This window comes from Cyprinodon tularosa, unplaced genomic scaffold (genome assembly GCF_016077235.1).
Source record: "Cyprinodon tularosa strain WSP-4 unplaced genomic scaffold, ASM1607723v1 ctg60, whole genome shotgun sequence".
NCBI lineage: Eukaryota > Metazoa > Chordata > Actinopteri > Cyprinodontiformes > Cyprinodontidae > Cyprinodon > Cyprinodon tularosa.
This window is the reverse complement of record NW_024039341.1, coordinates 695,612-713,594: the sequence shown is the minus strand read 5'-3', so window position 1 is coordinate 713,594 and position 17,983 is coordinate 695,612. Positions and strand designations below refer to the sequence as shown.

At 38.1% G+C, this 17,983-nt stretch overlaps 1 protein-coding gene across 1 annotated transcript; it reads right to left on the bottom strand.

Moving 5' to 3' along the window:
- Nucleotides 1–1,626: 1,626 nt before the first annotated feature.
- si:ch211-79k12.1 (uncharacterized protein LOC568891 homolog) lies at nucleotides 1,627–17,249 on the bottom strand. Its single transcript, XM_038307081.1, has 7 exons — nucleotides 17,093–17,249; nucleotides 16,481–16,602; nucleotides 13,015–13,225; nucleotides 11,897–12,042; nucleotides 8,540–8,684; nucleotides 5,147–5,291; nucleotides 1,627–2,298 (listed from the first exon to the last, which is right to left on the bottom strand). The coding sequence occupies exons 1-7, from the start codon at nucleotides 17,142–17,144 to the stop codon at nucleotides 2,211–2,213; spliced, it is 909 nt and encodes a 302-aa protein (XP_038163009.1). The 5' UTR covers nucleotides 17,145–17,249; the 3' UTR covers nucleotides 1,627–2,210.
- Between the last annotated feature and the right edge of the window lie 734 nt (nucleotides 17,250–17,983).

Sequence of the window (17,983 nt, the reverse complement as noted above, 5' to 3'; positions counted from 1 at the left end):
AAAATCAGGAAAGTTTCAAGGTTACCTGATTCTACAGTGGTTCTTAGAGTCTGTTCTGAAAATACGACTCTTAAGCTCAGCGTGGATGAGTTTTCTGTTTCTTAAGAGTCGGGGGAGGAAATAATAGTGGACAGTGATGGGACTAACGGCGTTGAAAGTAACGGCGTTACTAACGCCGTTACCTTGTTTTAGTAACGAGTAATCTAACTAATTACTTTGACTGTAACTATAACGCAGTTACCATTCCATACACCCCGTTACTGCGCGTTACTCAGGTCGCACAATTAACCTTTTTTCATGATAAGACTCGTGCGCAGCTGCGTGAAGCTGACACCTCACCCACGTCAAAAAAAACTCTGCAAATAGACTGAATGGTTAGTGCAACGTTAGTGCAGATTTGTGCAGAAAAAAATATTGTTTGTGCTACTTTTGTTTAAGAGATATTAAAGATTATTTTTAGGTCATCCAGAGGTGCGCGCCTTGTCATGAGAGAGGGGAGGATGAGAATGGCTGATGAGTGAGATTCCATCTGTCAGTTGGGTAGGTGGGTGTTTCCGCTGGCGGGTGTTAACGTACAGCACACACAGAGAGATGGAGAGTGAGGATGACTCCAGCAGCAAAACAGCGTTTTCCTGATAGAAATACCGGTGTTAGGTCGAGCTGCGTTTCCCCATCACATACGGTTTCCCCTGCATCTCCGCACAGCGCACAGCGCACTCCGCGACAGGAAACGCGCATGCTCGCTAAAGGCGCGCAACAGTCGCCCTGTGCTCACGCCACAGGAGAACTATAGAGAGCGTGAACGATCAAATGATAGCCTATATGGAGAAAGGGAGAAATCTGGATGGATGGATGGATGGATGGATGGATGGATGGATGGATGGATACTCTGCCTTCTCAACCTACTGTATTTTTTTTTTAAACATTATTTGATGGCCTTTGTGGCAGGAATGGAGATCCATATTTTATGTCACACACAGAGTATAGATAGATAGATAGATAGATAGATAGATAGATAGATAGATAGATAGATAGATAGATAGATAGATAGATAGATAGATGTTGCAGTACACAGGATTTCCGAATTAGACATCCCCAGTTATTAATTTCATATACTCACCAGTTGCAATAAATGCAAAACTCTCTGCAGGTTCTTGTCTTTGTCGTTCGCTCTATTCAGCTGGCTTTGGAAACACACGGCGAGAAGGTGGGGGCTGGGTGGTGAGGGTTACGGGGGCGAGAAACGCAAAAGTAACGCAATAGTTACTTTTACTAGTAACTAGTTACTTTTATTGTGGAGTAACTCAGTTAGTAACTCAGTTACTTTTTGGTAGAAGTAACTAGTAACTATAACTAATTACTTTTTCAAAGTAACGTGCCCAACACTGATAGTGGAGAACTTTAAGTAAAGATTGTTCCCTAAGAGGAAAAAAAAAACCTAGAGACTGCAGAGGAAGGTCAGTAAACAGGTTGATGCAAACCTAAGAAGACACTGGATCGAGAAGATGTGCAGCCAAGCGAGGGTGCATGTCCGGCCTCCGTTATGCTGTCAATACTCCCCGGACCTTTTTTTTTTGTGTATCTCTAAAATTGAACAAAATCAATAACACACTGGAGGTCGGTAGATAATATTTTTTAAAGCCATTTATTATCAAGGAATTAAAACAAATGCAGTATTAAGAGTGCAAAGTGCCTGAGTGCTGCCAAAGTAAAGAGATTCTAATAACCTTTCCACAGAACTAAAAATGACACAGAAACAAATAAACACAGTAAAAGTATTCTCTTACCACCCAAATAGTTCATCAATAATAAACAGCTGAGTAATTATCATTGAACCTGAAAGGAGGGAATTATACAAGGATTCCAAGCTGAAGAATCTTTTCATCATTTTTGCAAAGAATGAAGCTCCTTATTTACCACAATACACAGTAAATGAAAATAAAATTGCCCAGTGGTTCAAGATGCAGCTGGCACTCACAAAAAAGGCATTGCTAAACCAATCATTTGCCCTTCAGCATTTTCATTATTTGTTTGTTTTTTTACACCTAGCTTGTTACTGATTTCGATTTTTTTCTCCACAGCCTTCGAATATCCCTATTTTCCTCACCCTTTCCACTTCCCTGTTTACCCCATCCCACCCTTGTGGCCAACCATTCCATCTTCCTCTTCTCGTGTCCAACTTTCTTATCCTGCCTTTCCTGCATGAGTGTTTACACCAGCGGCTGTTTGTCTCCAGAGGTGGAGGGAAGGGACTCCACGCTTGATTTGTAGATGGGCTTTTTCTGAGAGTGGTCATCACTGCAGAGAGGAGGACAGAGAAAGACAGAGAAGCACGATTATCAGCGGATCGATCTCGCAGCAGGCACTCAAAAAGTATAAGTGAGGAAATTATAGGCTGTGACAAAGAGCTGGAGGCACACATCGCTGTAGTTATGAAAGTCAATTATCCAGCTAAGTTTCTTTACTTGTATACTGGCAAGAAACACTTAGGTAAAACAGTCACAGAGAACAATTGATGAGAAGGATGAACCTTTAGTTTATACAGCGGCAAAATTTCTCATATCCTAAGAAAGTTTATTTGTTTTACCAACTCCAGAATATTTGTTTTTTATTAAATTGGATGGTGTAGAACAATGAAAATTATCAACTCTAAGGTTAAAATCAGTAAGAAATACTTAATGCAGCATAAACCAACCTTGGACTTTAAGCATCCTCACTCTATTCTTTAAAGGAAGCTTTTTTTATACCAAATAAACAAATGCTAATATTCTCACAGTTACTAGTGACAGCCCTGCAGTGCTGTCCTCCTTTGCACAGCTGGTTCTTTAAGCGACAGAGACAACCATTAGGCAGCCGTATGTCTCTTATAGGATAGCACAGTATGTCAGATCTAAAAAGGTATTTTGCTCCTGTTCTGAGTCAACATTGATGTGAATTATCTACCTAGGCTACACAGCAAAAAGATATTTACCCTTTATTTAAGTAGGTAAATAAGATTATTTTCCAATAGAATGAGTATTTTTACTCTTAAAATAAGATAATTTGTTAATGTGCGCTTGAAATAAGACAATGCACTGTTTTTTTTTTCTTATTTTAAATGTAAATTGTCTTGTTCGATTGACAAAGTGTCTCACTTACCCCCTCAATTTTAGACAAAATGCACTTTGTGGATAAGAAAAATTACTTATTTGGATTTTGATATCTTGCAGTATATAAACTTTTCAGTTCTAGAAATCCTAATTACCCCATTAAACATGTTCTTTCTCTTGACAAGTGGGAGTCAACAACAGTTGTGTCAACATCTAGGATTTTAGTTTATCTTATTCTAACAAAAATGTCCTTACCTTAGATGAATGACATGTTTTATAAGATGTAAGTTTAATTCTTTCCATGAATACTATCAAAAACAATTGGAAGGTGTAATTCATGCAAAAGATGAAAACCTTGAAGATAGCATTAAAATGTAATTGCTTTATATGATTGATTTTTTTTTTTTTTTTTATATTCAGTCTGGGTTGTGCTGGTTGGTTCACACATAGCAAACATCATACATCAGGTTCAAACACAGAAACAGTCCAAAAACAAACCTGGAAATGAAACAGCCTTTGTTCTGTCACATGACAAAATGAAATATAGCAATACTGGTTGAAATAAAAGCAAACTGCAAAGAGGAGATCCAAGGAGTGGATAAAGAGGGGAAGCAACCGTAAGTAAACAAACACACATTCACCTCTGTTCAAAGTCATATTAGCCATCAGTTTTTGAAACATGATTTAAGATGCTATTAACCAAAGTGATTTTAAAGCAGCAGCCTGGCAAGTGTTGTTATGAAAAAGAGGCAGACAGCAGCTGAACTAATCACCTTCCTCCCTGGCTTTGTTTATTTGATCAGAATCTACCTCTTCCTCAAATAAGAAAATCTGAGCATGGAATAAGAGGAGGGGCTGAATTCATGCATGCTCACACACAAGAAACACCTCAGGTTTGGTTCTTTAGTAGAAATGTTGATTTCATGCTGTTTGAACAGGAGCTGGCTAGTTTTAAGGAACAACTGCATCCTAAAGTACCTGATATCCCACTATGATCCTACAAGGATTAGGCAGGTGTACAAATGGGTGAATAATAAGGAACCAGTTCCTGTTTTCTATGAGCCCTTACATGTTAATGCTTCCCTGAATAATTTGTTTTTTTTGGGTGCAAGGTTGATCCTTTTCTACAAACTTTATAGTGCCAGTTCATATTTAAGTTCAACAGTAACATGTAACAAACTTTAACTATTATTTGTCTTGTAAAGTTATTTAGAAATCAAATGCATCTCTAACCTTTAACAGATTTTCATTCAAATCTAACTAATTGGATGGACAATTAATTATTAGAAAGAGTTAAATATGCTGCACTTAACAAATCTGTTTTGTTTTTTGTTTTTTCTGTATCTGACCTGCTGATCATCGATCAGAGTGAATCGAGGAAAAGGTTTCCATTTTGGATCACTGGTCAATTAGCTGCTTAATCACTGTTCTTTAATAATCTAAAGCAGAGGTCTTCAACAGGGGGTCTGCGGAGGTACTGCATAGGGGTCGCGAAAGTTTTGGTTGATTACACTTTTTTTTAATCTCCCACCCCCCACCCGCCCTGCAATTTTTTCCACTAATTGAAATGTCTTTAAATAAACATTAACATGAATTCAACACACTGTAGTAAACAGATAAATAGTGGCAGAAGATTACCCATCAACGAGGAATCATACTTAAATCATCCCAGGGCAAAATTATTTTCGTTATATTACTCCATATGTTAAAGAGGGACAATAGGACCATTTGAGATAACACAATTTTATACAATATATATATAATTAGGGGGTCCCCGCTCTACCTAACCATCATTTTAGGGGTACTTTGCCAGGAAAACGTTGAAGACCCCTGATCTAAAGCATGGCTTTTTACTTTTCAAACCTGTCTTTGCTAGTCTAAGCGCTCTCATAAGACCTCACCCTTCAAACTGGGCAAGGCCCATGACCCTAACTGGTTTTAAATCAAATCAGCTGTGTAAAGAAATCAATCCAGATTGAATCGTTTTGAGACCATACATTTTTAAAGTGTGTGAAGAAAAATAAGCAGCGTCAAACAGCCAAACATTGGTCACTCACATGGGCCCCTTGCTGGTCCTGACACTCTTGGCTCTGCGGCACAGGAACACACTCACAGAGATGATGAACACGACCAAAGATGCTGCGCCCGCAGAGAGCATCAACCAGAGCCGCCCATTAGTAGTCTCATACCAGGCAGCATCCTCTGTGGGAAGGACACGAGGGGAAACATGCATGACACAGAATCTAAAAATCAGCAGACCTTATTATGCCTCTAGGCAAAAAAAGAGTCTCCAGGCAACCTCCTGCTTTCAGAGCATTCCAAACTATGTCTAGTATTCACACAACTCGTTGCAATGACCTGTAGGAAGTCTGCTTGTTGGAATAAAAAACCATGAAGCTTTGCCTTTAGGATTTTGAGGCAAACAAACAAAGACAGAAAAACAATTCAGGCAAAATAGCTTTATCTTCTCATACACACAGACTGTTAAGAGGATTTTTAGAAAGCTGGAGTCAAACAGAGAACGTTTGCAGAAAGTTTGTGCAGATGAGGTAGTGGACTCCTAAAAAGGAAACCAATGAGCTATGTGGTGTATTCTCATCAAAATATCACTACTTATTCCAATATCAAGACATGAGTGTAAATAATTACCACACAGAAAGTGCTGGAGGCTCTTAGGAGCACCAATCAGTCATTGCAGCTGTGTTCATTAAGCCAAACTGTAATGAGCTACTTTAATCCCAGCAGTCGCATAATTTCTATTGTCAAAATCCCTGCAAGAGTTTAAAAACTGCAGCATATTTATAGTTATCAACACACAGGTCATTGATGGTAATGATGAAGACAAACGTAGGCTGTAATTATATTAACTAATTGGTTGCAATGAAAGTAAAGAAAGTTTTTTAATCAATGATGTATCCAACATACAAAGACTAATCTGCACTTTTCTAGAGAAATAAAAGTTTGAGTTCAAATACAAAATATTACAAGTTATAATCTTTCCTTCATTTACAAATACAGAGATAGAAACTTCCATTAACATATACATTTTTTTAAAATATCACCCAAGCCTTATTCTTATTGATTTAAGAATAATTAATAATGAATAATTGAATGAATAATTGATTCTATTAAAAAACATGTAATATATATATTTATAGTGATACCATGCTAAAACTTAAAATTCAGGATTTTAAATAATTGCAAAATTAACAAAAAGGAGTTTAAAACACAGAGATTTCAGACTACTGAAACGTAGATCCATTTACCGTATGATATACACTTATTAGCTGGTGGAGGGCTCTGATTCAAACACTGTATTCATTAAGGAAGTCCTGAACCTGATCTACATTATTGTCTCCTATCTCTTCTCCATCTTTAAAATACTTCCCTAATAAAATGTGTTGGAGAGGTTTAGTTTCATCAAGCACAGTGATACAGTAGTCTGTTGGGAGCTGGAGAAATTCCACCTTTCTCCAGCAGAGTCCGCCGTGGATCCTCTGAGGGAGCCTCCTGCTCAGCTGCAGCTCATCAAGATCATCAGAGGATCCACTACTTAAGCTGTCTTCAGACCTTGCCTCAACGCAGCAGTGTTGTTCCAGTTGGTCAGCGCTTAAGCCTAGATCCTCAGTGTAAACTCTATGACTTTTGAATCCTGCTAGGATTCTAACCATTGTCTCTGTCTTCTAGGAAACCTGTGTCTCCTCAGTGAAAGCTCAGGAAGAGCTAACCTGCCGAGCCGACCCTCAGAGCCAAACCTGAAGAATTCTCAGAGAACCTCCAAGCAGCTCAGGACTAGAGCTGGGAATCCCAAAGCCAAGGTCTGTTCATTGTAGACGTAAGACGCTGAAGCAGCAAACGGACTCTGCTGAAGAACTCTTCTCCAGATCCAACAGAGACTCTCCCAAAGCTAATCTCAAGAACCCTCAAGGTACAATCAGTGAACTTCAGGAAATCAAACCTCTGTTGGCATCTCTAACTGTACTGTCTCTCACGCAGACTCCGGTGAACCAGTATCCAGGCCCCGAACCCGAACCAGTACAATCTGTGTGCTTGTGCTTAAATAAACTTGTTAAACTTTCATCCCTGTGTCCGTCAGTGGTGTTCTGCATTCTTGGGTCGCTTTCAGTGAACCCATCATGACATAGTCTTTAAAGAAAATGTTGCTACTTATGGCAATTGGGACAGAAAAAGCATGAATAGCTCTAAATCGTTCTGGTAGATACGACAATGAACTTTAGAAAAGCGGAGTGGAAAAACGTCATTGTGCTTTTCCTTCTGACTCCGGACTTTGATTATCTCTTGAAATGCATAATTTATGTCCATTTATTTAGAAGAACTTCTTACCATCGAACCACAGTTCAATATCTGTCTGAATCTGTCCTTATGGGACATTTCAGAAGACTCCTTCCACTGCCCATCCTCTTTTAATCTCTCCTAAACTTTCAATGGGTTTTATGTCACATTGTCCTCGAGGGTGCTGTTAGTCTGATTGCGTATGCATTTGTTTTAACAATTTTTATTTCGTCCACTCAACTTTCCAGGGCATGCTATGATAAATGACCTGTGAACATTATATTGTGTTACTGATGACCCTTAGTAGAATACCTTTGTTGTGGAGGATTTCAGGAGCTTAACAGACTGTGAAATAAGTAGTCTACTCTGTGATTGTGGAAACAATATTTTTTATGATTTTGCAGATTCCTGGGTTTAAAAAATTCATTTTTCGGTCTTAAGTGATACCTGGTGCCTATTTAAACCTAAGATATATAATTTTTGTGTAAATAAAAATACATATGCGTATAATGAGATTCAATTCTAAATTGTAATACTGTTATAAATTTACTTTAATGGTAGTTCTATTATATTAAAAGAATCCACTAGTCTCAGTTTTCCCACATTTGACTTGATAATTCTATCAAAAGAAAAAAATACAAATAAAGGTCAGATATGATTGCTGCTTCCTTTAAATCCCAGAATGATCATCCTTTTAATTTTATGTCGTCGTGGCATTTCTTTGATGTATTCTGTCTTCAGCTGTGATCATCTTACACGTGTGACATTTTAGATGCGGTTTTATTTCCCATGCACACTACGTGGGGGATTCTTTTTAAAAACATCTTAACCTCCGCTAGTGGAGGAATCATATCCCTTTTCTTCTACCTTGATATGAAAGCCTTACTTTCTCCTGCTTCCCCATAAATGCTGGACATGAAACAGAAAACTTTTTTTTTTAACTGCCCCATGATGTTGGAACATACGCATGAGCTGACCTTTATCGTGACATTTAAGCGGCTGATAGGAGAACCAGTGGATTAGCACAATTGTCTTTTGGGAAATGAATTCCCCACCAGTTACAAAGAAAAACCTGGCCTTTTTTTCAGAAAGAGGAAATAGTGAGCAAACTGTAAGGAACTGTTCGGGATGAAATAAGCAAAGATCACCTAACTCACCAGTCAGAAGGGTGATGCTGATGGTGCGCTTCCTGGAGAGAGACTTCACTGAAGGATGTTGTGCCATGCAGGTGTACTTCCCTCCATCCATTGGGGTCACCTTCTTCAGAGTCAGCACAGGGGATGGCAAAATCCAGTCACTATCCTACAAGAAACAGAAAGAAAAGAGAGCTTAAGAAATGGGCTTCTTTGTGTCTCTGCAACAAATGTACTAATTCAGAGAAATTAAGAGCATTTGATGATCTCTGGCACAGGGATCATCAAATGCTCATCAAAAAAAGACATCCGGAGCTCAGAGACATCAAACAAAAACTGCGATACTCTAAAAGAAAAAAAAAAGAAGTCAGGAAGAAGAAAGGGTTTTTGTGTTCTCCAGAAGAAGGTGCGATGGGACATGGTAAATTAGAGCATTGTACAACTTGGAAGACTTTCTGATGGAGACAGAGAAACAAACAAAAAATTCTACTGGTGCGAGGTTTTCAGGGAGCTGTCCCAAAAGCCATAAATCAAGTTTGTTTACCTAAGCAGTAATCCCGATAAGGGAACTTGCATTGACACCAGTCAATAACCCAAATAACAGCATCATCCGCAAAGAATTATGCTGCAAGGGTTCATTGTTAACACAACACATAATGAGATGGCAGGGGAGTGGGATGAATTGTCGACACAGATATAGCAGCACTATTATGAGGTAGAGCCTAACATGGGGGGAAACAAATAATAGGCCAAACGCAAGGATTGGAAGACAAATGAAGGTGGGAGGGGGGGGTAAAGAAGAAACAACAAAAGAAAAACATTATACCATGCAAATGACTTGGCTCTTGGGAGTGACAGTTCCTGCCAAGAAAGTCCATTTCGGTTTGAATGGATCTGAATTAAGAGGATTTCCCATAAAGGCCAGGTCTGGCCAAAGCAGCATTTTGTATGCAAATCCACTGGCACCCAAAAGGAGTATGCCATTCTGCCTCCGCCATGATGTTGCTTCTGGAGGCCAGAGCGTTCAGCCGGCTGTCTGTCAAACTGTGAAGCTGTCTGTCTTCATATCCACTCTCGTTTAAGTCAAAGATTTATTTATTTTTTTGCACATGTACAGAAAATTTCACTCTCATCACATTTTAATAGAGACAATTACATGACTTTAATTTATTTCTCTAAATGTGACTTTTTTTTAAAGCTGATCTATGCAAAACCAGCCTGTCTTTTTAAAGATTATTAAGCCTCATTAAAAGTGAAAGCAGAGCACTGTCGACAGATTATATAAAAAAAACTTAAAGCCCTATATGCGATCATGCAGAGGACAAACAGCATTAGTGCCATGACAAGTCCGCTGAATTGGATTTGGACTTGTAAACCCATTTAAAACCAGGATTAGTGATGACCCTTTAACAAGCATTAACCCTGAGCCAACTTCTGGAGAATAAAAACAAAAATCTGGAAAGAGAGCAAACATATCTAGTCTGACAAACATGTCTCCAAGCAGGATTTGGAGATTTGCAGAGGTACTGTAAAGATACAGCTCAATATATGGAATTATAAGAAGGGGAAATGTTTTTTGTAATTAAATTTAAAAAGTTTATTTTTAACACATGTTCTACATAGAAAAATATATATTTTAAGCATTTAGAGGTGTTCATTTTGAACATTATGGTCTAAAGCTTGCTTTTTCTAAAAAGATATTTCAGAAGAGCGATAAAAAAGCTTTTTGTTCCTCTTTACGCAGCTATCAATACCCTCAACAAGTGAAATGTGTCTGTCACCAACAATAAAGCAGACTGTTTAGAGTATTGTAGCCAAACATGTCATAGAAAGTTATTTTGAGGGACATAAAAAATTATAAGAGAGCAATGAGAAACAACAGACTCTAAAAAGAGAATACAGCCGAAAGTAATTGCTTTAAAAATTACTTTAATTATTTTTATCCGACCTAAATTACTTACTGTGTTTTAACTTGTCAACTTAAAATAAATAAACATAAATTAATATAAATATAAATTACGTTGGATCAACTTAATTCAGTGGATTTTAAGCAATTGAAGGTTGAAGCATCAAAAGTTGAAGTTGGAACTGTATACTCTTTTTAGAGTGCACCCGATTAAGAGAAAGGATTTTTTTTTTTAAAGCCTTAAAAAAGATGTGGCCTTCAGCTGGAGTCTGAGCTTTAAGAAGCCCCATAGACACAGAATTCAAGTTCCCTATAGTCCAGTTTGAAGTTATCAGACTGTGAGGATTTGCATGATGTGCTAGTTTTGATCTACTCCGTTCTGTCAGGAAGTTTGAGAGCCCATAAAGTTCACTGTGATGACAAGGTTTATGGATATGCTAATTCCCTTTTCCAACGTTTAACATCTGTTCAAGCTATAAAAAAGCAAATAATACCTGCGTTGGTGAGTGCGCTATAACTGGGCTTTGATTGGCCAATAGACTGAGCAGACCTCAGCAGAGCCAAAGTTTGGTCCTTTTCATGAAACGCTGCACTGATATAGTAATTCATGAGAAAAGGAAACTCAACCAAGTACGGAGTACATCTGCTGTTCAGGACATAGACGTACATTTTTAGTAGGACGTAATGTCTGTAGTAAAAAATGTAATTAGTGTTACATAAGTCATCAAAATTAAGAAAAATATGGGCTTGAAAAACATAATCTGGGAGGAATCTTTAGATTATGTGACACAATTCAACTTTTTGATGATACCCTCATTTATTGACGTGCACCCGTACCTTCAAAACTCGACAGAAACACCCAACTCCTAGCGCTCTTCAAGAAGGTGATTAGTTACAAAGGTTCTTCTTGTTCTACATGCCAATTGTCACTCTGGCATTTTAAAACCAGACATCTTAATTTCCTTTCAGCAACGCTTTCTTAGTTCGGTGAAGAGCCTAGCTGAATTATTCAATGCCGTTTAACCAAACACTGCAAAAATAATTAGAAATCTATCCACATAATTGTTTTCAGGTTGACTGGTTCTTGTCTAGACCTCATTAAACTATTAATCCTCTGTAAGTGGGCAAGCTTGAAATTCCCAGCGAGAGGTGAGGCTAAGCCAACCAGTCACTTAAAGGGAGCGCCTTTCATTTAGGGGACAGCAAGAGAGAGATGGCAACTAAGAAGAGAATAAAGAGACTTGAGAAAGTCAGAGAGAGAGAAACAGAGATGTGTTGGAAGAGGAGAGACAATTAACAGAATGCTTGCACAAAGCCAAGAGGCCAGCAGAGAGTGAGGCAAGAAGGAAAAGGGGTGAAGAGAGAAATATATAAAGAGGTCACATTTAGAGATGGGTGGAGGGAAGAGGCTGACAAGTTTCCAAAAGCATATTGAGAACACGGCTGCTGTGTGTGTGGACTCAGAGCTCTCTCACCTCCTTCTGCCAGTAGTAGTTCGGCTCTTCTGATGAGCTTGCTGAGCACTTCAGCTCTACATCGTCTCCATTTCGCACCTTCAGGTCCTCTGGGAGGCCCAGGTACTTGCTGTAGCCTTCCATGTACACTGACAGCTCTCTCATATCTAAGATGAGATGGCATGATCAAGCATTAATGAAGCAAGTCCCTAAATGCAGGCTGAAGTAACTAGTGTGAACATGTGGGGTGTGATTTAACATGTCTTTAGTAGCAACATCTGGAAAGAAACTACAATCTTTGAAGAATATTTGAAAATCTGTGGCCTTAACAACAAATGTCTCCAATAGATGCAGACTGTTACGAGCGATCAATAGTAACGATGATAGGCTTCATCTTATCGAAGTCTTTAGAGAGGCACTGTTGTGAATAATGGCTCATTTTCTCTTCCATTTCAATAGATGGCCCACGTCCATCCCGCTCTCTGCCTCCTTCCGTCCTATAGCTCATTCTAATCTTTTCCTCTTATTGATTCCCCCCATGAGACTGCAGAGCCGATCAAACAGCATCAGGGTCGATATGATGGCCACTGAGAGGAGAGAGGACAAATCCTGGCAAAACTTAATACAAGTCGCCCACATTAGTGTTGTAGCTTCAAACTGGAGCCTAACTAGTGAGAGCTTCCCCTCTTTAGCGTTTAGCGGACCCGAAAACTAATTTACCTTCCTTAGGTAATTGCATTTGCATAAGATCATTATCTTTTGATGCTGTTTAATGTGTAATATCTGCTGCAGCTTCAATGTATGCTTTCTGTTGTCAGTTATCATTCTCTATTCAGTATGAAGAATCTTTCATCTCTACAAATCTTCTAGTTGCAAACGTGAGGAAATGTAATTAAAACAAATTCTAAGATGTTATAAAAGTCCTTCTTTTATAGAAATCTAACTTATTTTCTTATTCAAGATTCAAACTGCAAGTAATCCTTTTTGTTTACCAAATAGTTGTTTTTTATATCATTTCTGTACAACACTGATCATATCAACAGCTACTGTAAATTTTAAACTTAGGTCTTACTGATGGACACATTTTAAGCAGAATGCACTTACATAAAAACCCTCCCACTGCAACCAAAAACACTCACATTGGACTTTGAAGGCCAGCGGCTCAGATGCATTGTCTGGAGCGGTTACGTTTTCATTGTCAGAGACACAGCGGAAGCTCACTCCAGAGTATCTATATGGGTAGGGAATATCCAGACGTCCTCTCAGCTCCTCAGTGTAATAATCACTGTCTCCAAAGCACCATCGACCCAAGTTGTACCCATAAACTCTCCGCCATGTGTTCGATGAGTACTGGTAGTGAGAGACAAAAACAAAAAGAAACAAGAGGACAAAGATGGTTTAACTTTTGGATTACCGGTACTATATATAAACAAAATACAGTAAAACCAAACTGCCTAAAAAAAATAAAATAAAACAACAAATATTTATTTTAAATTCAAATGCACTATCTAAAAACGTTTTACATCACAATATTCTACGTAAATGATAAGCCTTATGTAAACAAAGAGAAAAGAACGGTATCTGTGTATAGGATAACAATTAGCTGTGCACTCCATAACCTGGCCTTTCTGAAAAATCAGAAAGAGGAAAATTGCTCAAACCCACAAGATTCAACCTTTACAGTTGCCTCAAATAATAAACCTTTTTTTTCAAGTAAAATATAACAATCCTAAACACACCGTGTTGGTGACATCATCATGGTGTGGGGTTCTATTTCTGAGTATTGAGAAGTATACTGGTTAAATTTAATAGGAAGAGAGATGTAGCTGAATCTAGAGAAACTATGGAAGAACTGATGTTGAGAAGTACCAAAAGAAGTTAATAGGAAAGAAACTGTAAACATATAACCAGAATCAAAAGGGGAGAGTTAAGATCAAAGTAGCTCCAGGTAGTGGAATGACCAGACTGACATCCAATAAACAAAAACAAAAAAACATTTATTGAAATATTAATTAAAATATTTACGTTAATGGATGCTTGCCATCCATCCTCCTTCATTAGGATGTTATGCTTTGTTTTCATCTTTTAAAGCAAACTTTAGTAAAATACACTGGAGACTATGGGTTCAGTGTGAGAACCTTTGAAAAATCCTGAGCATGACTACTTTAGCAAGGTTCTCATTCCATCTGTTCACTGACTGCAGTGAACCAAGATATTTATTTTACTGAAAATCCTCGAAAATATGTCCATTGAATGCTTGGCGGTAATCTCTATGTAAAGGTTAGAACATTATGAATATGAAAATTAGAGGAAAAATTAAGCCAAAGTAATTTTCTCGTACACTATTTGATTAATCAAAAACTAATTTTGAAAATCATAGAAGTGAAATTCCCCATTTCCTGGGAGAAGGACACTGAAGCACATATTATGGCAAATGTGCAGCAATCCAAATCCGTATCCCGCCAGATAGGATTTTCCTATACCAGTAATAGAATGTGTAACAATATTGTTATATTAGATAACTTTTATACAACCTTGGTTTAGTGGTAAAATGACCTTAACAAGCCCAGCTGCATACCAGACCAGTGACCAATGAAATTATTTGACACATTATGGAACATAAACAGGGCAGAAGACAGATTTTCAGAGACTTCTAGCCTGTTTATTGTAAATTTGCTTTCAGAGCAGAATGTAGGCTCAGTTCACAGGCAGCTAAAGTGTGAGAAATAAAGAAAAGCAGCAATGGCTTCTCCCAGTTTCTCAAAACCATGTCAAATTAAATAACTCCATAAGTTAAAGAACATGAGCAAACATATAAATGTGTTACTATTTGGATTTCATATATCAGTCAAGCTTTTATGGTTATAAAATCGAAAATCAAAAGTGATATGTGTGATATGATTGCACCACATAATAAAAGTGAAAGCTGTAAAACTTTACTCTGTTCAAAATTCCCCTCAGAAAGGAGAATAGTTGCACATACACAGATTAGATTCAGTTAAATATCACACCGTGTAACTGTACTCAGGCCAGTGAACATTTCCCTGTTGATACATTGTACCCTGTCGGTCTACAGAGAAAAAAGAAAAACAAAACGTCCTGAATATTACTACAAAAGCCAAGGTTGTATGAGGCTTTAAGCTGGAGTTGCATGTGGGAATAAAAAAAAAAATGTTATTGTCATTACACTGTCACAAGAACAGAGCAATGAAATAAACTCTCTGCAATTAACCCATCCCCTTGGGTAGCAGTGGGCTGCCATTGTGCGGCGCACCGGGACCAGTGTGGGGTTAAGGGTCTTGCTTAGGGACCCAGAGTGGCAGTCTGTGGGAGTGGGGCTTAAACTCTGAACCTCTGGATTTCAAGCACAATGCCCTAACCACTAAGCTGCCATTCCCTGCTAACATCTGCCAAAACTTTCATTTAATTTATCTTGGAAAAGCTGAGATGATTCTAAAAGTCACCAGAATAAAATGTGTTCAAGTTGGAAAACAGAGGAAGTCACTAATTCTTATGATAGTAGTAACTATTAGCAGTAAGATAGTGATAGGAATCAGTTAAAAAGTTATTTTCCCTGAATGTGTTGAAATACAAAAATCTGTTCTAACAAATGGTAAAATACACACTTTGGTTAAGCAGGATACAAACAATAACAAATACTAAAAAAGGGTTTATAGCTGTATAATAACCTAATACTGTAAACATTAATACTTAAGAGCTACTCAGGAACTCAAATGTTCTTATTTAAATAGTTAAACTTCAGGAAAGCATTAATCGAAGAAGATGAATTGAACTTTATTGTCATTACACTGTTACAAGAACAGAGCAACAAAATGAACTCTGTATTTAACCCATCCCCTTTGGGAGCAGTGGGCTGCCATTCTGCAGCGCCCAGAGAGGAGATTAAGAGTCTTGCTCAGGGATCCAGAGAGGCAGCCCGTGGGAGTGGGGCTTGGACTCAGAATCTCTAGGATCCAAGTCGATTGGAGACTGCGACCTGAACCATTCGCCTTGGACAGCTTAGTCATCCTAACTTCCTGTTAATGATGTACGTTTTACAATGTGAAAACAAATGAATCTGACATCCATGTAGAAAGAAAATGTAACAATATTAAAGGCTTGAGGAGAAGTAAAGTTAAATGTGTTGTTTTGAAGGAACCAAAATAAAGAAAAAAAGTGCTCCACTAATATACTGTTGCATTGTGCGTTAAATGTCCCACCAGCTCAAACACAAGTGGATGAAATAATACATACTTCTGCAAATAGAATTTCATATTTTGGCTATTTTTCTATTCTAGTCTACATATATATGTTTTTTTTTTATTTTTTTTTTTTTAGTTTTTACAGCACTAGTGGCTCTTCTTTGGACAGTAGGATGACACAAAGGGGGTATGAGAGAGGGGGAGAGACATGGGGCAAAGGACCACAGGTCAGATTCGAACCCAGGTCAGCCATGTCGACCACTAAGGCCTCTGTAGATGGCTCGTGTGCTAACCACTGCGCCACTAAAGCATGCTGCACTCTCTATTTTTTACCCTCAAAGTTTGCTAAGAGAGGATGTAGTCATCTCATATTCAGCCACTTAATTACATGATCTGGACTCACCGGAGAAAGGTACTCAAAGTGGACCTCGCTGACATTGAGGTCAGAGTCTACATACAGGCACTCCAAATGGACGGCTGTGCCCTCGAGAACCGGCTCAGCTGGGCCTTTGATGATCAAGGTTCCTGCACATTGTAAAAAAAACCAACAGACATTCAGCTTAATGAAAACACTATGGATGAGTAGAAGCCCAGCTGACACAGAGCAGGAAGAGTACCTTCTAGACTTCACTTCATAACAACCTGCAGTACTGTGCAGACATTTGTTGCATATTTCAGTTGAAGCCTGTATCCTGTTATGAACAGAAACAGGTTCAACCAGTTTTTGATGGCTGGAAATTTCATCTATGACCTTAGGCTCAAATAACAGGGTAAGGCTTTTCATAATTCCCCACTGTGATGAACCAAGCCAAATCATTTGTTTACATACAACATTTGAATATACAGAGTCTACAAGTCCCCGCGTCTGCCTGACAGATTAGAAAACTATTGTTCCTTAAGAAAAAAATATTAATTTAGACTTTAACAAATTACAGCCACTTAAATCCGGATATACATAACAACAAGCTCTAGGAGAGTTGTAAAACATCAAGGTATAAAGATAAAACATGTTTACCAGTAATCCCATGAATCAGGGCAACCACTGCAGCAAGGAGAAGGAGTTTCATGGCTGTACAAAAATTGTTTATAGATCAAAGAAAGAAGTGTCTCGGTCCTACGCAGCTTCTAAACTGAAATGAAAGTTTGCTTTGTATTAGTATATCACAAAGTAGGTGTGGCTTTCTTTTTTTTAAGGAAGTGCGTTAAGAACTGTTTGAACTTGTAAAAGCTCCTAGTTTGTATTTTCATTTTTAATAGCGAAAATAAACCCAAATGGATTGGTAAGGCTTCACTAAAAACACATGAACAGTGTCAGGGATTCATATTTAGCTGATGTGAATAAACACAGGAATGGTTATGCACAGATAGACGCGCCTGCCGCTCCTCCAATACTCAAATTTATCCTCAGTGCGTCATCTGTTCCTGTACAGATCGGCACCGATCACCTTTAATTTCGGTGTTTTTTTTTTGTTTTTTTTTTTCCTCGCCTCTTCACCATAACTTGAAACCACAGGCCGCGTTGTTTTTTTTTTTTTTTAGGCATGATGAACCGCCAAACAAACCAGCTTCCCACGCTTCATTTATATTGACGAATATTTTCCAAAGCGCAAGTTCAATGATAAGCGCTGTCTGGGTTGTAAGCCATGAAATGAGCGGCGTCATTTAGAAACTGGCTTTTTTTAGGCGGATAAGTCCACATCTAATATTAAAGTCAGTGGAATTTGAAAAGAACAACAAAATGATAATAATTAAAAATATATAATAACGTTTAAATCTATCTATTTAGGCGCTTTATGACTTTGGGAGGAATGTGTTTGTCGTTGACTTATCTTCTTCTAAAATTACTTTTCTGCCTAATTCATACAAAAGTGTAAAATATGGCGCATTTAATACCATAAATGCGACT

Bases quoted from the DNA above. Each gene is read 5' to 3' on its own strand.
- si:ch211-79k12.1 (XM_038307081.1), bottom strand. From the start codon at position 17,144: ATGAAACTCCTTCTCCTTGCTGCAGTGGTTGCCCTGATTCATGGGATT. The intron at 12,043-13,014 runs GTGAGTGTTTTT...ATCTCATCTTAG, and splicing joins GCTGGCCTTCAAAGTCCAAT to ATATGAGAGAGCTGTCAGTG. The intron at 2,299-5,146 runs GTGAGTGACCAA...TCCTCTCTGCAG, and splicing joins AGGACCAGCAAGGGGCCCAT to TGATGACCACTCTCAGAAAA.